Below are 24,684 nucleotides of genomic sequence, written 5' to 3'. Positions count from 1 at the left end.
GTAGAAGTCAGAAGTAGGAAGAAAAAAAAGTAATGGAGTAAAGTATAGATATCTGAAAAGTGTACTTAAGTACAATAACAAAGTATTTCTACTTTTTTACTTGACACGTCTGGTAATCAGGAAAGGCATTTCGAGGGAAGGCATGCTAAATATGCAGCAGATCACAAAGTTGGGAGGAGGGGAAAAGTGAGACTGCAGAACTTCTGGATAAATTACAGATGAGCAAAGATAGATTTAAAAGGTGGATTGCATCTTCAAACTCCACTAATGCTGCTAGTTTGGTTGCAAGCTTGAAAACCCATCGACAGATCAAACAGGTAGCGCTCTGATGCAGGAATGTACATTTTCTGCCCTTTTTCCCCAAAATCCTCAAAACAAAAATAAAATATCTGATTTCTTAATAAATAATAATAAATATTGTAATGAAATTTAAACTTAAAGCCCCAAATATCGTGCAGCAGAGTAGTCACATGATGCAACATTTGCTCCAGGACAAACATTTTTTTATAGTGGGCTAATACACTTAGTGCCCTTGTTGCCATATGAGGCTACTATAACACTTTTATATTTTTGCAGCTCCAGACAGAATTGTTTTATGTTTTTTGGTCCAATATGGCCCTTTGGGTGGCAGACCCTGATATAGAGGTACAGAGAGACAGTTAGCTAAAATAGTATTTTTATAGTCATCATATTAGTGCAATATAACCTCTGAGATGTTAGCTTTTTTTCCAACACAATGATTGAATATTATGGTGTCGTAAAGTCTAATTTTTTTTTAACTCGGGGGCCCGTGCTAGCAGTGGCTTTACATCAGCACAGTTCTTTTTGTGATTCTTTTAGAACTTTATTATCAAAATATTGTAAAATATAGTCAAGTAGACAAAGAACGGATAGCATCTCTACAAACACCAGTCAGGTGTTGTTCACCTAAAAAAGATTGAAACTGGAGTATAAATTTAAAGTTTGAAATTCCTTACATTTAGAATAAAATTAGATGACAAAAATGATTGATCCATTTGGAGAATTGAACTTCCAGTGTCGACTTCAGTATTGGACTGGTTATTTGGCAGCGCCCTGTGATTCTAGGTTCATCAGTTCAGCAATATTTGTGAATCCTAAATTAGCCATTGTTAAAGGATAATATTGAAGGTTTCCAGAGGTCATCAAAGGTCAGCCATTCTTTCCAAATGACCCAAATCAAACAAGAACAGTGTTAAATGCATTCACCACTTTAAAGACTTTAAAATTAAGATTGTTTTTGTTATTTAATGAAAGTATTGCAATTATGAAACTTTGCATTTTAAAGTTTTGCAGAATATGAAAATTGTTTTGTGTACATTAGTAATAGAAATGCAGCTAGTGTCAACAGCTTTGCTTTTCTCACATTAGGTATTTGAACTAGTCAAATGTGAGACATGTTTTAATTTATGGGACAGCAGTGAAATATGCAGCCAGTTCCAGCACACATAGTGAAATCTGGTCATTATACCTGCTTCTTAATATCATATTTCAAATCCTCCCACTTATGATAATACCTTCCAAGGTAGGCCTTTCTAAAATCTCTTTGTAGCTGATCCACAGCGTAAAGCAAAACTCGATCAGACTCTCCCTGTCAGTGGTGTTGTTTTGTGTCTTCTTTCCTCTGTCTGAAAAGCTACGCTGTGTAGAAAGGTTGTTTTCTTTATGGTTACTGCCAGCTGAACATAGTCGTCCCAAGGTCATGCACTTCCTGTAGATCTTAGCATGCTTTGCATTTACCTGGCAGACTACATGAGATAGATGGTAATTGAACCTACAACCCACTGATAAAAGCAAGTCGCTCTACCTCGGGGAATTTGCCAGGCATTGAATGAGGGTTATATTTAAATTTAATAAGGCCAGGTAACCAATAACTGATGCTCTGAAAGTAAATACTGCAGCTTTCGCTCCATGATTCATCTGAGAGCTTTAATTATGAGGCAGGCAGTGTCATATTTGACCCCAGTAAAACATCCCAGCACTCATCTTATCTCAGCAGACAGCAGGTCACACTGCTGTGCTCCAATTCATTTATCTTCTAACTTGAGCCCCAGAAGAAATGACTAATTATGAGCATTATGCAGAGCCCAACAATAAAGCAAATCACATTATTATTATTATTATTATTAAAGAAGCAGCAGAGAGAGAACACAATGAAAAAAACAGCAATTCTCTTTTTTAAATTCTCTTATTCTTGTTTGGTGCCTGAGTATCTCCCTCCAAACACATCTTAATGTCCTTTTGTGTTACCATGGATACCATAGTCAGCAGCAATTATGTATATTTCCTCCTTCACGGGCCCTAGTATGAAACTGATTAGCCGCTTATCCTCGAAATTCATTGCAAAATCATAAATCTACAACCTCATAGTGTTGTGTGGTTGGTGTGAGTCTTGTTCCACTCAGACGGTGCTTTTTTTTACTGCAGAGTTTAACACTGTTGCTCAGCTAATGGCACCAGAGTGCTTGAATATAACAAAATAGAAAAAAGACTGGGACTCTGTGGTTGTATGCATCTGCAGGTCAGAATTTGGCAAATTTCTGAACTTTAAACTTGAAGTCAAAAAGCATTTAGAGGTTCAGAAAATGACACATGTGCTTAAATATACTCACAATGATTCCTATTAACTGCAGATATAGCCTTAATGTAAAATTGCTTGCATTTAACTAATTTCATTTTTAAAAAGCAATAAAACAAACTTCTTTTATTAGATAATGACATAATAAAAGGCAAGTAAAAGCCCATAAAAGAGATAACTGTACTCTAAAGATCTATATTATTTAACATGTGTCCTAACCTGGGTCAAATCATCTGAGCTAAATCATTAAAATCCCAGAAGAAACATACAATATGTTTCTTTGTTGTTCAAATGCTGGAAAGCGAAAAAAAAAAAAAAAAGACTTTTTATTGAATGCAAAAAATGTAAAAACTAACTTATTGGTGCATGTAAAATATTTTTTAATCTACATTTATTATGATTCAAACTGACTATTAGCGTTTTTAACACTTATTAAAAAAGCAAAAAAAAACTTCTTTGAATTCAAACAATGGGATCGGTTCAGAAAGCTTAAAAAAAACCCTGCAGCATCTGGACCCAAAATGCATAAGTTATGCTATGTTAAATTAAGCAAAATAAAAAACAGAGATATAATATAGCTCTACATTTGACTTTATTACCGCACGTGTGACTTTTAGGACAGAGGCGAAGCGCGTTCAATGAAAGCACTGCTGCATTTATGGTGGTGTCTCCAGAGGGGAGATGACATTCCAGGCAGACAGTGTGGCAGATCACGTCCGCTGACTGATCCCAGCAAGTGGAAACAGATGTGAATATTGACAGAAAATGACTGGAACCTTTCATTTTCAGATGCAGCCCACTCAGCAGGTGGATGCTCTGCAAGCATGGCTGTGTGTGAGAGTTATTATTCATTAGTAAACTTAGAAGTTTCCCTTTTAGAGCTATGACACTAATCCTTTCTGTGTATCTAAAACGAGCTGCTAGCGCAGCAGCTGACAGCTAATTCTTTGTGAATATATGATAGATTACACTGGATAATACAAGATAAAGCCACCTAAACTGGCAGCCAGTTTTATTTAACATGTTTTGGGATTTAAAATCCACTGTTAAAGCTTTAGAAAGCTACAGATTCTGTTTTTACCTTTCTTTTTCAGGCAATACTGACCTGTGTAAGTACAGAGTTTTAAAATTATGAAATTATTTATTGTTTAAACAACAGCTGCAGTCATGAGTCTCTAACATCCTTGTGGAACAATTTTGACCTACTCTGCTTTGCCTCATTGGTTAAACTCAAACACATTTGAGAGTTTCAAGCATTATTGACCTGCTTAAGGTCAAGCTACATTAAAATTAGTAGGGACTTTGATTAGGCCATTCTTGTTTTATTTTTGAAACCGTTTACATGTGATTCTAATGGTTTGTTTTGGATGGCTAATAATTGAGACTCTTACTCTTAACCTCTTACACCCTCAGGGGGTATAAATAAATTTCTGCCTGACAAAAACACACAAAAGTAAATCACTTATAGCCTCACAGCTATTAAATTTAAGAAGAAACTTTTGGTACGTCTGTAAAGGTAAGATGTCATAGAATGGTTTTCTGGTGTCAGCACCATTGTAGCTTTGACCCTGCCTGAAATATTAGGGACAAAATACAAAATATTTTGCATTTTTTGAACCTAACCAAAATTTTCTTTGAAATAAACATTGCAAAACACTACCAAAATATTATTTATAGCACAAAAAAGTAGTACAGACTTTTAAATCTAAATGTTGTGTAAAAATATACCAAATTTGGACTCAATCAGATGAATCATATTTATTTTAGAATGATATTAGTGAGAAATTTCTTAGGCGGAGAGGCCATTTTGGCACATTTATCCAAAAATGTCACCAAACTGTGCCAAATATGTTTTTTACATCAATACTGGGGGTCTGTTAAAATTACGAGGTCACGTAGCAGCTGGACCCACCGGTGGGTCCGTAGGGTTCTAGGGGTTAAAATAGTATAATTAGATAATATGCATATAAAAATAAGACAAGGCAATTGTTTTTTTTTTATTTTAAATGTAAATTTTCTTGTTCCATTTGCAAAGTTTCTCACTTACCTCCTCAATTCAAGAAAAAAATGCACTTATTGTAAGAAAAAATTACTTACTTAGATTTTCAATTTTTTGCAATGTGATGTTAGATGTTTTTCCTCAGGATATTTTGCAAGTGAAGACCTAACCTGACATCATGCACAATACAAACCAGTTTAAGCTAAGTTTTTATGAAGACATATTGAAGCATGTTACCTGAAGCATTTAATGGTATGTGGAGGATCTTCCGGAATTTTTTATAAGACCCACCTTCTCCACTTTAAGAAAATGCACATGCACAACCCTGTACCCGCTCCCGAGAGGGAAGGCCTATTAAACATGTGTGAGAGCGTGCACAAGCCAATTTCTCCTCATGCACGCCCTGTTTACAAGTTGCTGTTCTCATAGCTCATACAAGCGTTCTGTGTCCGAACGTCCACCCTAAACCCTTAATCCCTCAATAGAGCGGGAACTATATAGTGGACTTTATAGCGAACTCTGTTAACTGACTATTCAAACAGATGATCACTGCTTTTTGCTCCATTGGTCGCGTAACTCTTCCATTACCACGCGGTGCCTACACCATATTTGTTATTATTCGCCGCTGTCGGGTAGCAGCAGCTTATTGCTACAGCGGGCCCTGTGACAGCAAATCCCATAATGCTTTGCGAGGAGAGCTCTACACGTAAAGCATTCCGAGATATATCTGCCGCTTCTGAGACCTTTTTTTTCCTTCTCATACACTACGTAGACACTTTTTCTCTTACGACTTTCGGTCATTTTCAAATAACCGCGGTGAGAAAGGTGAGCTTCAATGACTGTCTGAAACCGTAGCTCACCACAGATGTGCGGCCGAAAGTGTGCACGTGCAGAAAAAGATTGCTAACAGGGCGAGCACGTAGGTCGGCCTTACGTAAACACATCACCAGAATGATTGACAATTACGAGGTCCACTAATTTAGATGATCCACCAGGAAATAAAAGATTGTCCTCTACACCTTTAATGAGGCAGTCAGCCTGATCAGCAACCCTAAAGGCAAAGGGTAGTTTTTCGTTCTACATCAGGAAAGTTATTTAAAAACAGAAACGGCATAATCAACATTAAAGCCTATGCTTTCCACACACAGAGGAAGAATAATAAGGGACACGATCAGGCTGGCTGTGAGCGAAGTTGTGTCTGAGGTCTTTTCCAGTCACAAATAGCGGGTGAGAGAATACAGTGCATAAAAACTGGAGGATAATAAAAAATGAATCATTTTTTATTACATGAATGATCAGGCTCTGTATAATTATTTGCCATCCCAACATTGCCTTTGATGCAGTTTATTTCTACAAACGTTCGTAATCAATCAAGCAACACAAGCATTTTCCAAGCAAAACATAAGTAAACACTGTAATTATGACAACAAGAAAGAATTGTTTATTACCTTCATAGAAATGAACGGCCGGTAGCTGCCATTGATTACTGTCATGTTCAGCTGCTTACAGCAGACTTGTTCATGCTTTAAGACTTCTTTTTTGGTTTTTGGAATATAATAAACTGTCTTACTGCAGGGTGAGCATATCCGACTTTCATGTTCTTCACTAGCCTTTAGCCTTTTATTGAAGGACTTTTTTTTTAATGAAATTAACATTTCCGCCATGCCTTCCTAATCTTCTGAAAGTTGTCAGAGGCACAGCTGCTTCTGCAAGGGAAGGGCGTTTCACTTCAGGAAAAATCGCAAATTTCACATTGGTCAGTTGCTGATAAGTCTCCAGGATATATTGACAGGTGGCGACTCTTTATTTAAGGGCTCCTTTAATTTCAGGAAGCCATCCAGGTTCTACGAAGCAAAGTAGGCACTCCCAGACTATTGCACACCAACACCAAGTTTGACTGTTGGAAGGATGTTTTGTTTCTGAAGACTGTTTTGTTGTAATTAGTTGTCTTTCACTAAAAATATTCCCAGACATTTTGAATATAATCAGGATTTTATTTTATTTTTTTGGTAAACCTGAGCTTGCCTTTTTTTTTTATGGGTTGTGGAGTTGAACCTTTCCCATGGAGACCATTTCTATTCAGTCTCTCTTTCTTGTAGCAGAAACCTGACCTCTGACCTAAGGCAGTGAGGCCTATAAAGCTTTCATTGTAGTTCTAGGTTCCTCTAGGTCTTCCTGGATGAGTCGCTAATGAGCTCTTGGATTAATTATGGAAGACCACCCTCTTCCAGGAAGGTTCCCTGTTGTCCAAAACATAAAACATTTTCTATAGCCCTTTCAAAAACGTTTATTCTAACCTGTACTTGGATTTCTTTTGATTAAAGAAATGTTGCTTTTGAGATCTTTCAGCCTACTTCATCTTCTCTGACAGGTCACTGACTGATATGCATGGTCTAACAAAGGTGCAATGACTTTTAAGCAAGGTTAAGCTGGTTGGAAATATTTTTTTTATGTATTTACACAGATTTTATTAATCTGATACAAAAAAAAAAAAAATACATTTGTATATTACAAATCTGTAAGCACATATGCAAGGTAAAATCCAAAAGCGTCCATTTAAATGCTCTTTGCTGACGTTACCTCACTGATCCTGTTCCTAAATCTGTCATAAATACATAGATGCTCAACACTTGCATCTCTGGGAAGCCATGAGTTGAGATATTTAACCTAACGTTATCTAAGATGAGAACACGGCGATACGTGCACGCATAAAGGCCGACAGCATGTGTCAAACAAGTCAGTTTGTGTCCACTTACTGACAGAAAGGCAGCAGAGACAGCAGGGTTTCTTTATTGGGGCGGGCTGTGAACTCCGGCAGCGCCTGGATCAGTTTGTTCATCACCATGCGGAGGTAGCCCTGCAGCTGCTTCCTCCGTTCCTCCACAAACTTGGCATCCTGCAGACAAAAGAAGATGAACATAAGAAGAGGGAGGGAGGAAGATTTAGCAAGAAATGCACTCATCTACATCTGTAGAATCTAAAAACATGTCTGCTCATAGAAAATCCACACTGAGCTTTTGTGGAGGACTAAACGTATATCTCTGCTGTTGCTGATGTGCATTTATCAGACCCACTTTCACTGAGCCCCTCTGGAGGCAGAGGCGAGGAGCCACATGGCCAGAGTTAGCATGGCTAATCAGCATCCAGCTCGGCTTAGAACAAAGCCTGGGCAATCCTCCCTGTTACTCCCAGGGGGCTAGGATTGGAGCGCAGCATTGGTGGGGAAGCCAACAACCTGTTTTAAAAATACTACTCTGCTTTTGATCTGCGATGCAGGTGAATCCAATTGGTTCTCCCCCTAAAATACAGCAGCTATTGCACAGATTATTCTGCATCAGAAGAAATAGAAATTTGTATTAACGGAGCTGGATAACAGGTTAATAAGGACACACTTGATTTTAAAAGAATAAAGACCCAAAGTAAAAACCATTTTAACAGTAGAGGGTGGATATTCATTAGTAAGCAAGTGCAAGAATCCATGGAGACATTTCACTTATCTATTCATAGTTAAACTGCTTGGATTTGATTCTCACATCAATCTAAAATGGACATAAGGATGAAGAATGCTTCTAAAAGCATAAACTCACAGAAAACAGCTCTATAGGAAAAGTTTGTCAAATGTTTTTGGACATAAAGTGATACAGAGTGAATACGAAGCTGGTAGTCACATGGTTCTGGTTGAGATGATCTTCTTCCTCCTGCTGATGGGAATTAAATCCTTAGCTTGTTTCCATAGAAAGTACCCCTGGTTACTGCCTCTGCGTTCCTCCTCTACTGTATGTCTCTTTTTCATCGACAGAAACGTGTTTCATCAAAAACTGATTTATAACTGCTCAGACCAGACCTGCATTTGTTTTTTTGTTTATTAAATGCATCGGGGGAATAAATACTTCACTAAAATGAAACTGAATTTACTTGCACAAGTTTCTCCCCATACCTTGTTGCTCCCTCAATCTAGAATCTGCTGTGATTAAAGACCAATGGCTCTAGCTGTGCTGAAGGTCTCTTAACATTACAGAGGACCACTCTTGTTTTACTGGTGCCATCTCGTTGCTCAGTGTGACCGATTGATTCAAAGCCAGAGACTTGACAATGTTCGACCTAAAGGGCTTCCTCAGATAATAGCTTACTGATACATATGTGGACCAAACTGTATGCAAATAAATGAATGCAAATTAGTGCAACATAAACAAAACTGAAAAGACTATAAGGTTTTGAGAGAAAATCCATGTCATGTATTGTAATTCCCAAGAGGCTCCATTCGATTTTATGTTTTATTCAAACATTTTATTTGTTTTTTTTTTTACTTATTTTTGAGGCTGTGAGAAAACTAAGCCTTCTGGAGATTTTTCTTTCCATCCAGCAGCAGAGCTATATCGGAGCTACTGTACCTCAGAGAGCTACAACAAACCTCCAACAGAAATAACTTCTGTGCTGCCTCGCCATCAAACCTTTGCTGTTTCAGAGTAAACAAAAACAAAACCATCATGTCATAGTTTTAGAGTTAGCATGGAAACCAACCACATCAAATACGTAAATCTTTTTTTTTCACATTACACCCTTTTTTTAAAACAAGAAATTACAAAAAGAAGAAACAATAAAGGTAAACATGAGGGTAAATGATGAAAAAGGAATAAGTAAATAAAGGCTATAGACGACAGGGTGGATGAAAAGGAGCAGTGATGGAGCCAATTATATCCAGTTATCTCGAAATCGAAATCAAATCCAAGACCAGACCCTTCCAGATCAGGACAGAGACTGCACCTCCAAGACCGAATATTTAGAATTAACATATGCTTTGGGGCATTGTTTGTTTAGTTTAGTTTTACAGCATGAAATGCAAAATTAAAAAAATATCATTGTTAAACTAAATCTAATGCTTGGTATATAATAATTATCCCGATAAACTAATAAGTTACTGCATGCATCAATATAGAATCTATGAACTAAATTCATCAGTTTTCATTGCTTTTTATAGAAAAATGAAAAAAACCTCAAATGGAATATTCATTATAAAAATGTGTGAAAAACAATATTACCTTTCAAAGTTTCTCTTTGTTTAAACTGTCATTTTCGAAGTGATGACATCTTGTTTCCCTCTTAAACATCTAGTTATCATCACATCTCTCACATCGGCAAACTGTTGATTCATAAGATGGACAATTTTACACCTTGTGTTGTTTTTTCTTCCCTTTTCCTTGTATTATTTTTGTTCTACAATGGTAAATGAAACATTTTTGAATCCGCAGACATTTTCTTTTGTTAGATAGACTGCTCCTTGAAGGTTTGCTGAAAGCGGTCTGCACTGACACAAACGCCCTCTTTTGTTGAGGACCAAATTACATAATCAATTCTGGTGCTGTAAACATTGAAGTGCAGCCAGAATTGGCTGTAATTATCAATTACATTTTTTTCTTTTCTTTTTTTTTTTTACCTGAGATGACAACATACAGCTATGCTCTCATCACTTGTGTTGCTTTTGCTTTTAATTTACATTCATTTTTTTTTTTTGCTTGTTTACTTTGTGTGTATTTGCTGCAAAGATCAAAAGAAGTTACGTATATTTTTTTTAGAAAACCAACGTTGATTTAAATCACCCTTGAGCAAACATTTCCAGGCATAAAACAAAACTGAGCCCAAGACGGAGGTAAAAACCAAGTCATAGACCCAGAAAAAACTGTCTAAAGCCTTCAATTCCTAAAAAGAACAAAGGCCAACGAGGACAGAAGAAACTAATTTCAGGATAAAATAATTATTCTTGTTTCTTAAAATCAATTCCATGTTTTTTTCCAGTATTTGGATGCACTGATGCACTGAGTCCAGAAAAAGCTGCATACCAAAGGTGAAAACACAGTGAGAAGAATTTCTGCAAATGTCTTGTCCACCAACGGAGGCTATTAGAAGTATTCCTGAGCAGATTTATGCAACATCATTTCAAGTCTGTCCTCAATGGAGCCTGCAGAAAGTTAGTAAATGTCATGCAGCAATGAGCCCAGAGAGAACTTGAAATGTTCAAATTAGAAAAAATGAGATAAGAGGTTCAGTGCTGTTTAGAGTAGAGCTGAAGTACCCTGTTTAGGACAGTAGGAGTGGATAACTACACTCTGCCACATGCAGGGAGAAATAGTCAGGGTAGAAGTGGGTAAATTGGATACGGGTTTCATGCTGTGTCAACACAATAAGGGACACAGAGGAACGCTTTCACACATTTTGAGGCACTAATGAGACTAATGAAAGTTGTGACAGATTCTTCCTGCAGACAGAGAGGAGGGGTTAGGAGGCCAGGTGTTTGTCAGTGAAGGTAATACTGGGACATATTTATACAGAGCAGGACTGAATAGATCCTCCAAGGAGCTTTCTGGGAACAAGTCCTTCTCCTGTATTACCTGCTGTATTAGCATTGTGATTCAATGGTGTCAGCTACATAAACCTCATTGGTCTACATATTGGTAAACAGAAAATACTGTTTAGATAGGTCAAGAAACAACTTACCGTAGTATTTTCCCCTTAGTAACATAAACAAAAACATAATTTGGAAACTGGTGTTCAAACATCTCTGTTGCTCTGGTTTAAAGAAATTAAATAAATTTAACCAAGTTAGCCTAAATAAAACCTGATGGGGAGGTGAGGCATTGGTAGAGGAATATCCAATTAATTCTGGAAAAATGTGCCAAACAGTTTTGGAAAGATTTCCAGCTATTATGTGTTTGCTGGCAGTGCTGCTGCTTCTACACGGAAGAGCTAATTATCTTGGCGGATGTCCTTTCTTTGTACATTGTCAGACAGAACAAGGCCCATCTAAAGCCAATGCTAACAAAGACAAACACCACCATTAACTGTATCAATGAAAAATTATAATACATTTATACAATAATAATAGAAATTATAAGACAGCCATAATTCAAAAATAAAATCCAAATAGGTTGTTTTTGCACTTTTGTAGGCACATCTGTTATAAAGTGGAAATTATTCACTTCTGCAACTGCAGCAGGTAGGTAACTAGATTTAATAAATATGGCTTTCTCAGACTGAGGAAGAAAGGAGTTTAAAATAACCTTTTATCAATATGGTCTGTCTCAACGTTTTACGAGCATTAAATATAGAGGTCTGTTCCTGAGGGGCAGTTTTGTTCTATAAAAATGTGATCTCATTGTGTCCCGATTGCTTGATTGACTCTATTAAATCAGAGCTGCAATTGCCAACAAAGTAGACATGTTGTTTGGGGGTGGGGGTGCATGTGCTAGCATTTAAGTGATTTGGAGAATCTTTTAATTAGATTTTTATCATTTCGACACATTTACTGATCCTATTTCTCCAAAAAGCACAGTAACAGTGAAGATGAATAGGGCGTACCTCACCCCTCTACCACTGACTGCTACTGATGGGTATTGGTACCCCAGAGAGAAAGAAAGAGGTTGGTTAGTTGGTTTCTTTCCCAGTGGGAATTACACCACAATCAAAAGATAAAGCTTTCACTTCAGCAACTGGTGATTTCTGGTTATTTTAACACTATATACTGAGTTTATGGTCCCAAAAAGAGAGAAAACATCCAGAGAGGAGCAGCTTTGTAGATGAAAATACCTCAAACAGGCAGATTAATTCCAGAAAAAAAAACTAGCTGCATCTTCTGTCAGCTAAAAACAGGGAATTCTACAGTATGCATTCCAATCATCCATTGTAAATAAAAACAGAAAACACCCCCAGGACTTCTGGCTGCCTTCTTTGTACCTTCAGACTGGCTGAGATTCTTTGTTAACCTAATGTCAACATGGGAAAGTCTCAGCAGCTTTGTTGCACCAGTACACATAAAAGCATTGATATATTAAGAGCTTCTACAGATCAGTGGGTTTATCCACCAAAACAAACTCTGGCCAAACATTCCCTCCATTTAAGAAACTACCCCCGACTTCTTCTTGTTCCACTCACTGATAACAGAAATGCGATCAATGCTGCAGAGAAAACACTATTTCACACACAAGCCCAAACATCTACAGCCTTGATGGAGAAAGAGAAAGATGGCCGGAGCAGCTAAAATAAAATGTTTCTTTACTTTCGGGAGAAACTAGAGCAGGATGTGGAAAAAAATTTAACTGATAAAAGAGAAGAAGAGTAAAAAGTACTAAAACCCGGTAATAAGAGAAGAGGTGAAGCAGTGAGGAAACCTGACATTTGGACTCTGATGTAAAAACAATGCAGCTTTGATGTGATAATTCTCATTGATAGCATCAGGAGGGATCTGACAGGCATGACTGGAACCTTCAGCCTGCATGGCTGATTGAACCCCTGACAAATCAGCTGGTTAAGAGCTGTCAAAGGCAGTTGCTGGGCAGCTGTGTGTGTGTGGGTGTCTAACATCATCTGTATCAGGCGGCCCAGCTGGCCAGTCCTGCCTAAAGCATCCACAGATGCAGAGCAAGAGAAACTCATTAGCGGAACTGAAATGACACAGATATGGAAGGTGAGAGAAAGAGGCTGTGGTCCTCATGCAGAGGCCTCATAGCTTCAAAGGTCAGGGGTCACTCACTGCACCAGGTTGCTAGGACAAACTGTGAGTCAGCCTTTTTCTCCGAGATAAAATCATCCTACAGTAGAAAGCACTTGGAAGATATTTCTGCACCCCATTTACACTAGAAAAATGACCACAATGACCTTAATGTCTTTCTTAGAAATAGTAGTTTAAACAGTTTAAACAATATTATGAAGATAAAAGCATTCATTCATTTTGTGTGATGTAAAATTTCATTTTTTTTTGTGCATGACAATGCAAGGAGCTGAGACCACATTTTAATGTATCTTGTACGTTCATTTGCAAGCATGCTTTTTAAACTTCTATTGAGCTTTAGTACGGTGGCCGATAGGTGCAAAGATGCAGTAAACGACAAAACGGGCTGCAAAAACGTATGATGCAAACTCCAATACATGCAAGGAAAAAAAATGCAAAAGAAGAATGCTGCAAAAAAAAAAAAAAAAAAAAGAACAGCAAACAGGTGAAAATGTGCAGCAAACAGGTAAAAACATGGAGTAAGCAGGTGAAAATGTGCAGCAAACAGATGAAAACGTGGAGCAAGCAGGTAAAAATGTGCAGCTAACAGGTGAAAATGTGCAGCAAACGGGTAAAAACGTGCAGCAAACGGGGTGAAATGACCTGCAAGAACGTGTGATGCAAAATCCAAAAAAATAAATACAACAGAAATGCTAAAAGTATTCTCAAAAGAGAAACGATGCAGTAGCAGCCAATCAAAATGGCACTTCCCAGTCAAACGCCAGCCGAATGGCAGCCCCCTCCCTTACAACTCCCAGAAAAATCCCCTCCAAATTCCAGCCACTGGAATGACCCCCTCCTTCTCCTGGCCTTTTACATTCTTTTACTCTGAATCCACCCTTTCACTGAATTACTGGGTCTGACCAGGAGAAGGCGCTTCTCTTTCTATCTTAATGTCCACAAATCATGACAGAAAGAATATTTCAGTACGATGATTGATGTTTAAGAAGGAATTGTAGAGGACCAGCCAAGAACAAGCCAAGGGCCCATCAAGGAAAGCGGGGAAATTTTGAATTGCTACTACTGTATATGGAATAACATAGAGATGCCTTTATTGTCAGTTTTGGTGACAAGGCATCAGGACTGAACATGTTTGTATAAATGTGTAAGAAGTAAGAGTTCTCCACATTAGCTTTCAGGAGAGCTAACTATAAGTTTCCTTACAGCACAAATCTGCAGCGTGGTGGATGCTCCCTGACAACTTCCGCTGTTTCTTACTGAGCTGTCACTCATTCTCAGAAAGCGTCTCTGCATGCGAGAGCATGCTAACAGCCATGAAACTAAAAGTCCTTGGCATGTAATGCAGTTAGCAGGGGGTGCGTGTGTACTCATTTCCCTTGTTACCTGATCACCGCTGACAGCTTGTGTGTTTCATCCCCGGCAGAGCGAACAGAAGCTGAGCAGATATTCATGGTGCCGTTAAAACACTTTGAAGGTCTCTCAGTTAAACATCACAGCGAGGATCCAATCCTAGCATTAACATTTCTTCATCAGTAGCTAGAAATAAAACATAAAAGGCCCTGTAGTGTGTGTGTACATGTGGGAGAGAGTTAAGTCAGTTTCAGATTTAAAAAGTGTCTATATGTAATTGATAAAAGGATTGCGAGCGAAACAATGGTAACAGCGGAGATGGGACAAAGCTGAGCTGGAAGGACGATGCTGCAGTTTATTTATGCTGGTCTTCCCTCCAGGTTTATCATAACACCAAGAAAAAGGCTAGTCCTAGAAGAACTAACAATCTTTTAAACAAAAATGGCGTGTTATTTTTAGATGTTGTATAAGACTTTTTTTTGAAAAATGGAGGAATTACAAGAACTCATTATTCTTGCATCAAAGCAGGACCATAAAAACCTAATCTAATTTTTAACAAACTCATATCAAGTTGATTAAATAACGGATTAAATGACTGGTTGGAAATAAGATCTCCTTTGCAGTATTAGATTTGCTGATTACAGCTAATTAAGAAAATAATAGCCTGATCTAATCTCTGGTCCAAATTATTAAATAGTTTAACAGCGAAATCTGGATGAAGGCTAAATAAGCTTAACAGGTGTGGGCAGCAGTGGGAAGGTCCTGGGTCCTTTCCTCGTTTGCATCCACCGGTTTTCTCAGGACAGTCTAGCTTCTTCCATGGATCCTAAAACATGACTTTGTTCCCTAGAACAGCTTTAGAAGTACAGCCGTGCAAAGGAAACCCCCGGTAATCTATGCTACAATTATTCAGTCTGCTCTGCCTTTTGTCGTCTGTGTGGTTAGAATAACTAGGTCCAAAGTACATTGAACCATCAGGTTAGCAGAGAGGGTCTTTAGGGCTGACCTTCCCTCCATCCAGGACTTGTACCAAGTTTACGGTCAGGGGACGGCCAGCTACTACGTATGCAGAACTTACATTTTATAGACAAAAACTGTTCGCCCACACGTCATGAATTATTCCGTGCCCCGTCTGACCATGGAAGCCTGAGACAACTGTCAGTAAACTTAGGAAAGGCTTAAAATAATTGCCGTATTTTCCAGACTATAGAGTGCAACTTAGTTTAAGCCGCGACCACTACATTTATTTTAAAAACTGGAAACTTACAGGTATAAGCCACACCTGGCTATAATGCTGCGTTCATAGCGGATGCAGCAGGCGCGGCAGAAGCGGCGAGTTAACATGCAAAGTCAATGGTTGACGCGCGTCGAGGCGCAGCAAAAGGTCCCACAGTGCGTTTTGAGCAGCAGGCGCAGCGCGTCTGAGCAGCTGAAGCAGCGTGTCGGGCGCGTTTAAGCATCTGACGTGCGTGACGCGCCGCAAACCCGCTGCTGCTCGAGATGGAAAAATTTTACTTTTGCTGCTCAACGCGCCGCGTCAACCAATCAGAGAAGCTGATCTGGGAGCTGGCCGTGAGACAGACACATCGCTGATGATACAGAGCGCTGTGATCCCTCCTCTGAAATAGTTTAATGACGCATAAATTAACTTAAAATGCATACATCTGCGGGCAGAAAATGTTCGCTTTTATTATCCTGGTGCCTGCAGTTTGGATTATTTAGATGAAAAACACCTACCAGCTGCCGCGGTGAACCACGAGGAGGCGACCGGGCCAGAGGCTGCTGTGGAATGGGATCCTACTGACTGTCACCGCTTGTATGTGGGGGTCTGAGCGGTTCCGACAGAGAAATAATATTGGAAGGCAGGATTGTAATCTAGATGAATTGACTGCACTGATTAAGTTTTCAGGTGGATTTTCCCACTTAAAAACTTATTAAAACTACTTTATTCCCACTGATCACAGCAAATATGGCTGCAAGGCAGAGAAAGGAGAGTGAAGCTCTGCCCAACGCGAGTCAGACCCACTTTTGCACCGCGCAGCCAGAGCAGCAAAGCTGCTTCAGCCGCGCGTCAGAACTAAACGGGTACAAGCAGCAAAAATGAAGCAGCAGACGCGATTTTGCTGCTCTTGCTGCGTCCGGTGTTAACGTAGCTTAAGCCGCTGATATCTACTGAACTGTCTCCCACCAAAGCTGTAGGGGGAGCTATACATATCAACATAGAGTAGGGACGAAGAAGAATGAAAGATGGGGCTTCGTCAGGTCTTTATTTCACTGTCTTCATTCGTTCGACAACTTTAATGTTGCAAATAGATATCAAAATGTGTGAATTTGGGACATTTGTTCATTTGGTGCCTGCTGCTTAAATGTCCCTGTGCTAAATGGAATTAGCCCCTTATTCTTATAATTTCTTATAATATAATTTCCAACTTTGACTTCCACCTCTGGCGGTAAAGCAAAATTTACATAAAAGGCGCACCTTCATATAAGCCCCATGATTCAAAGGGCAGGAAAAAAAGCAGCGACTTTTAGGACGTAAAATATGGTACTTACTCTTATCTCAAATAAAACAGGCATAAGAACATCTGCAATTCTGCAGTATCTGGAGAAAATGACAAACAACAAACAACTGTTACAGATAAATTGAAGATTTGCATTAGGACCTTATAAATGTGGAACTAATCCACATTTACTTTCAGGAAGAATCAGTTCTAAAACCGGTGGCGGCTTGCCACTAGAGGGAGCTAGGGTGCGCCCCATGCAAAAATTGAATAAAAAAATAAAAATATATTTGGAAATATATTGATATATATTTTTTAGATGTGCAAGATAAATATTTAATCTCCAATGACAAGAATAGATGTTTCGTTTTTTTCATCGGATTGGGGACGTATTTCCATCCTGGGGCACAAAAATGTTTGCCCATTGACTCTTGTTATAGGTGTAGGAGAACTCGGGGAGCACGAGAGCTGCGCCCTGAGGTGACAGGAAGTATCATAGTGCTGCTGTTTGAGAGGTTGACTCTCAGATGTGGAGTCCCTTAAAGCAAACCTACCAAGAGAAGCTGGAGGTGAAACTGTTTGGACCTTATCAGCTGAACATAATAACTAATCAGCAGTCCAAAGACAGATGGAGACAGTACCGTACAATTAGGGTACGTTCACATTGCAGCTTGAAGTGACCCAAATCCGATTTTTTTTGCCCACAAATGACCTGCATCTGATCTTTTCACGACAGTCTGAACAACACAAATTCGATTTTTTCCAATGCGACCCAGGCCACTTGGCTATGTGCTCCTGAATCCGATACAAATCTGATCTTTTTAAATGGGACCTGTGTCTGAAGGGCCAGGTTGCATTCATCCGACCTGAACGTCATTAGCAACCAACATAGGTCACTATTCTGCGTCTTGCTACAACGAAGCAGCAAGAAAAACAAACACCATGGTGGACGATGATGCGAAGAGAAGTATTTTTTTTAAGCATCTTGGAAAGATTGAGGTTTTAAGATTTGGAAAGATCACTAGATGCGCTCCAGCACTACATCCATGTTTATTTCCGTACACACAAAGCTAGCTGGCTTGTTACGTCATTGCATCGTCTACTGCGCATGCGGGAACTTAGGTTTTATGAATGCAGTTTACACAGGAGATGACATACAAGTTGCATATATTTGGAAATGTGAATAGAAAGGCAAAAAAAAAAAAAATAATCGGATTTCACAAAAAGCATCAAGGCCTTCAATGTGAACGCAGCCTTAGTTTTTTCCAAGACCTGGTTTAGCTACAAGGCTTGGCTGACTGCATGCAGCGAGGCAAACACTTTATTCTGCTGCATTGACTGCCTGCCTCCTTTTTTAAATGTCAGGATCTAACCCAGCATGGAGAAAGACAGGTAGTCTGATTTAAAGCACTTTTTTGAAACGGCAAAGAAGCACGAACAATCTGGGATTCACATGAAAAATAATATGATATAGTGTAGCCTACATTTTCTAGATGTTTGTTAATTTGTATAGTTGCTCTTAAACAATGAAACACATTCTTAGAAAGTAAATACTTTTTATATATTAAAAAATATAAAGGTGTATTAGTTTTTTTTAGCTCTGTGACAAAATATTGGACCAAATATTGTTTTTAGAAAGTGTTTTTAACCTTTTTTTTGTGTTGTTGGTATTCATAATAATATACTGATGTGATAACTTAATATACATTTCATTGGTTTTTGGTATACGGCTATTTTGAATTTATAGGCTCCCCTGGAGAAAACTCCACCGGCCTCCACTGTCTACTGTAAAACCCTTTGAGTGTAACAGGCTATATCTTCATCTTCACCACCTTAAATCCCTTTATCATGAGAAAAACCTTAATGTGCATCCTTTAATGTGGTGTTAGAAACTTCAGCAATGTTTACAGCTGGACATGTTTGTACGTAATAGTTCATCTGGACGGGGGCGGAGCTTAGAGAGAGGAAACCAGAGATCTACTGGATGCATTATATTCAAACTGAGTCATTGCCGTGCTGCTTCTGAGATTAAATAGATATTTTTAACCAGAGAAGTGGTTATATAATCGTCATGGTAGGTCATCGTGTACGTGGATTAACAATTTCAGGATGTTAATTAAGTTGTTGCTGAATTGATGGCTTTAACTGTCATTTTATGTGTGTTTTTTTTATCTCTCCTTCTTAAGATGGTTTTAATGTTGGATATAATGTAAACCTTTGCTGTTTATTTTCTAGCTTGATATGCAAATTAAAGGAAAAGCTGATTTCTATGCTAGCTCATTTTAATCTATTTAGCGAAGTGCAGGATTTGAGTCATTTAAACTGTTAAACAGTGAAATTTCTGGGGTTGCTTCACACAGCTTCTGCGCTCTCACTGCTCACCTGGAAAAGAAAGGTGGTCATCTTTGACATCCCAGCAAAGTGCTGCTGGAGAGAGAAAGGAATACTGACTGCACTGTAATAACAGAGAAAGTCAACACGGCAGGCCTGCTGATTACTGAGACAACCACACACACATGCATACAGAGAGCGGTAAAAATACACAAGCACAATATAAACACAAATCATTCTGTAGAAATGCAGCTCCAGGGTAGAAACACATTGTTTAACTGAGAAATACAGACCATTCCACAGGAACCAAGCGGCTGCTTCCTTCCCACTCAACAAACTGCTGTTTTATGCTTTGTTTTTCAATGAAATAGCAGAGGTGGACGCCTGCTTTACTGGTCACACACATATATACTGAGCATAAAGACATGCCCAGACTTCCCTAATCTACTGCTTAAATCTAAGGATGCTATAAAGCCGTGCATCTGCTTCCTCATTTCCTTCCAGTTTGAACAGAAATCCTCTGGCTCGCTTCTTGGTACTAAAAATGCTTTCTTTAGAATATAAACACGTTTTCTGATCTGGTTTCAATTTAAAGTTTATCTCCACATTCATCCTAAAGTTAGATTCAGCTGGACTCAATACAACCTGAACTTTATTGGAAGTTTTAAAACTGTATCACATGTTCACTGGCCATTTTATTATGAACACCTACCAAGTGTACATAATGGTGCTCTCTGGTTATTAAAACTGCTGTAATTATTTCGATTATTCATTCAACAAGGTGTTTTGGTCCATATTCAGATGGCAGCATCAAAATGTCACAGATTTAATGCATTATTATGATTCAGTTCCACCTCATCCTTGTGCTAATATTTAGCTAAATAAACTAGCTGCTGATAGTTGGCTAAGCATTGGCCCAACGTTACAAACTCTGCATGGCATAATTTATGTGGACAACATTAAATTACTAACCATTAAATAAAGACGTTACTATCTGCTTCATGGTTTTCTACCCAAACTGAAGGGTTTAGTATAATTAAACATGATCAGAGATTATTTTAAAGGGTAGATTTATGAAACATTTATTCAAGCGGAGAAAATAACAGACTGGAAGATAAAGCAGCTGCGACATCAGAAGCGCCAAAGATCATGTTTGGAAAGCCAGCATCCTACAGCTTTGATGTGCATCTCTTCTCCAACACACCTGAAACTAATAAATGTCCCCTTAGCAGGCTGCTACTTGATTGTGAAGAATATTGTAATGCAAACCTAAATTCATTAGATCAAAAAATAAAGAACACAGTCTGTGACATGTGTTTAAATGATTTAAACTGTTTTAAAAGCACCAGAGCTGGAACAATAAATCACAACATCACATGCTTTTCATCTTAAGCCCCATCAGCACTGGATTAGTTTGAGGGACCAGATGCAATTTGTAAGAAGTGTGATTTTCTTTGCTTTTAATCCTGTGGAAATCAGACCTGTCAGTAATTTGTTTGGTTGAAATTTCCCTGCAAACTATCTAATATATTTTCCTGAACTCTAAGTTCCTGTGATGATACTAATTCATTATGAATATTTATGAAGTGATTTGGACAGAAAATTGGGAGATTTCTATATGTGATGAGGTTTGTTTCCAGAGTGCATTTTTATTTGTTTTTGGTAGAGGCTGATTAATTTTTTATTTTTTTTTCTTGGTCCCAGGGCCAGCAAAACCTGATCGGCATTGCACGCCATCATAAAGAAAAAGAATGATATCAGATGCAAATTGTGGATTAATTAATTTGGAGGAAAGCAGGAAAGAAATGAAAATGCGACACAGTCGCTCACAAATCAGCACAATTTGACAGCTACAATCATGTATGCCGCTTCATGTGGCAGAAACACGCAGCACTGAGCAGGTCTATGTAGGGATGTCTGTAAATGTCAGCATAATATCAGGACTCAGTTATCCCTTACAAATGCACCACATAAAAAAAGCTGTGATAGGGGGGTAATTTATTTATAACATGGGGTAGATAAACTAATCCTGTGCAAAAAATTCCCTGCTAAAATCACACGATCAAAATGAATCTAAGCGACGACACACAGTATTTATCCCGTTAGCCTTGCCTACTGATCTTCACATATTGGTTTTCCTTAACGGTATAATCTGGCCATTCATATTGATGTTAGCTTTGAACAGAAGACCAAAATTAAACAAGGTGACAGAAAGTAAAACGGATAGGGGACACAATGCAACTTTAGTCAAACATGATGTCTGTGGAGATTGTTTGGAGACCAAGAAGAAAAGGAAAGGGAAACCAGAAGCCAAGTGGGTGAAGCAAATACACCTCTAGAGCCCAATAAAAAAGAAGATATCTGAGTAAGAACATTAAGACAGGAAATAAAAAAAAGTCAAAAGAAAATCAGACTTCCATAAAATGCTAGTTCAGACTTTACTTGAAGAGAAGCTTTATTGTCTTTACAGGCAAACATCTGTTTTTAGCAGCTTCACTGTTAGATAGGTATAGTTTAAGATACACTTTTCTATAAATATTTAGAATTAATACTAGTGCAAAAGAAAATGTTTACAGTATGTCCATAATGACTGGAATCTAGTAGAAATAGTGTGCGTGTGTGTAACAGCCAAGGGGAAAAGGCCGTTTCAGTCTGTTGGTGGGGGTGAACTGGTCGAGGTCTTACCAAGAGACTCCCAGACCCTAATGAGGCTATCGCCCTTTTAAATCTTTTTGCAGACAGACGCACAAAAAAATGTGGTTATTGGTGTCAGTACAGCCAAAGAAGAGAGATGGGAATCAGATTATTTCCAACCAGAGAAGAAATGGATGAAAAGAGATTAGCAGTGATTGACTAAAACGAACGAGTAGCAGTTCATGAGAGCAGACAGATGAGTGTTAGCCTTAAAATTGATCATAACTGGGTCCAAACTGGGCTGAAAAGGACACCTGGGAGCATCATAACAGTTCCTGTCACTGACAGCTTCCTTCCACCTTGATCCTGAGGTGACTAAAATGAATTTGACACCTTGTGATATTTTACACCCATTATTCCCTCACCGCTGAAAAACTTTAACTAGACCCATCAAACTAAACTTAAAGATCTGAAACTCAAAGCCAAAAAGAAACTGAGATTTAATTCATTTTGCCTTTCAACCAAAAAATAGCATAAACAGCAAATGTTGGTATGTTCACCTACCTGACTTGCTCCAAGCAACTTGCTATGCAAATTATATTTCAAAGGCCGAGATTTTTCTAAAAACGAGGGCCGAAGTCATGATAGCTACTGCTGCTACCATGGTAACAACTGTTAGCGCAATAATCTAGATTTCAGGTCATGAGCTCAAGAACCTTGAGGCCTCCCAGCTGGGGAGGATTCAACTCAAACCTCTGAAAAATGCTCTAAATAAAGTGCTGTGAAGGTGGAGATTCACAGGAATCCCTGCTTTACCTGCCCTTTGGTAGACTCAGTTTAAGCAAACAGGTTCTACATCTCTGATCATATAGCCTTAGAGTTCCTTAGAAAATGGTTTGCAGAGCTGCTTACATGTTCTACAGTAATTATTATTCATTATCTCCTCTATGTGAAACTCTGCAAAGCTTCTTATAACTGATGCTGCTTCTTATGCTAGATGCAGCCTTGGAAGTTTAATAGATGATAAAAGAAAAAGTTATGAAAGGAACATATTTCTAGTTCATGATAAAGATGATGCATTTTTCTGCTGAGTACATAAGTTAGTTTTAATCTGCAGCCTGACTAGCTTTATTATTCTGCACTAAAACCTCAGAGTTGTGTTCAATGAAAACACAGTTTTTCTTAAGGTATTACATTTACTGCACTGTGTCATTTGTTTTATCTTGTTTGATTGAATCAAACTGAAAGCAGAGCAGTCCTAGAAGAAATCTACCAAGATCGGATTGAACCAAAAACAGGGCAAAAGTTAATTGTTTGATTTATTACAGGAAGTGAAACCTAGAGCCCAAAAGCTATTTTCTGCAGGTGAAAATGGTGATCCTGAAACAATATGACTGAAGTTAAAAGTGTAACACACTAACTATTAAATCATTGTAAAAATACAACTGTAAAGGTAAATAATGAAATAGATCCAAGGGGAAAAATCTGTTATGGTTTCTGTGCTAGTACATATCACCATAAGAATAATATTTAGTGTTCTTCACTACTGGAGCCCTAAGAACATGGCTGTTTCGTTTATCAAAAAAAAAAAAAAAAAAAAAAAAAAAAATCCTACTTCCCAGTTGTCTTCCCCATCAGGTTATCTAAAATGAAGTAGATCATTCCAGTGATGTGTTGAGATACACAGACCAGACATGAAAACTCTAGAGAAATGTATGGCTGTTGAAAGAGTTCATCTCACTTTAAGCTTTTTCCATTTAAGATTTATTTATTTTCTAAACTTTAGGTGGAAAATTTCAGCTCTGGTGGCTCGCTCACTGAGTTGTGTACTGGTAAGTCATTGAGTCAATGAGTCGACGCAATCAACTGGTTTTCTTTAGAAAATTTTTACCCCATTTACACTACCCTTGAAAAACCGTGCCAAGACCGGTCCGAGCTCAGTAACTGAGATAACTTATCGTGTGTAAATGGAAAGCAAATTAAACTGAACCGAGCTAGACACAACCGGACCGAGATAACTGCAGACCAGTTCCAGAGGTGGGCTCGGCTCGGATTTTCCCTGGCTCGGTTCTCTGATCACAAGAGAACTCATCATCTCCGTCTGGCTGCACATCCCGATTCACACTCCATTCCAGTAGTTGGCGGTAATGCCCCTCCAAAAGTTGCTTGCCAACCAACACAAAACAGAAGAAGAAGAACAACTATAAACAACAATCGAAATCTTCTCTTCTTGTGTTTTATGGCAGTTGGCAAACAACTTTTGGTGCATTACTACCACCAACTGCTTGATTTTCTCCTTCAATACTGGCAATAATACCACAGATCATCACTAGGAGGCGAGGAGTCGAGGAACCGAGATTGCGTGATGTGTAAATGGTCGTCAGAACCAAGCTCGACCTGGTTAACTGATCCGAGCTCGGACCGGTCTCAACATGGATCGGTTTTTCAAGGGTAGTGTAAATGGGGTATTTGAATCAATTTAACTGTGTGATCTGGTGAACTCTTAAGTGCCATGAGATGACGTGTGGTGAATTGATGCTATATAGATAAAATGAATTGAATAAAGTGTTACTGAGACATTAGAACATTTTTTTAAACAAGTTACTTACACCTCATATACCTTTGTTTTATGTGATTTTAATGAGATGCCGCCCAAATCCTGCAGCCCAGACACACTTCACTTAAAGGAGAAGTTCGGTTTTTTACACTTTAAGCCCATTTTCTGTAGTGTCCAGGATGAAATCGAATGATCGACACCAAAAGTTTGACA

The 24,684-nt window shown here is 38.4% G+C and overlaps 1 protein-coding gene across 1 annotated transcript in view; it reads right to left on the bottom strand.

The window, feature by feature from the left end:
* The window catches only part of snx29 (sorting nexin 29), a 190,369-nt gene that overhangs the window by 6,776 nt on the left and 158,909 nt on the right, over nt 1–24,684 (bottom strand). The window contains exon 20 of the mRNA XM_015377096.1: nt 7,352–7,491. Within this exon, the coding sequence (XP_015232582.1) occupies nt 7,352–7,491 (140 nt within the window). The remainder of the gene's footprint in view (nt 1–7,351; nt 7,492–24,684) is intronic.

This window comes from Cyprinodon variegatus, unplaced genomic scaffold (genome assembly GCF_000732505.1).
Source record: "Cyprinodon variegatus isolate N-32 unplaced genomic scaffold, C_variegatus-1.0 Scaffold146, whole genome shotgun sequence".
In the NCBI taxonomy this organism is placed as follows: Eukaryota; Metazoa; Chordata; class Actinopteri; order Cyprinodontiformes; family Cyprinodontidae; genus Cyprinodon; species Cyprinodon variegatus.
The sequence above is the reverse complement of the archived record's forward strand: the minus strand, read 5'-3'. Positions and strand labels throughout refer to the sequence as shown.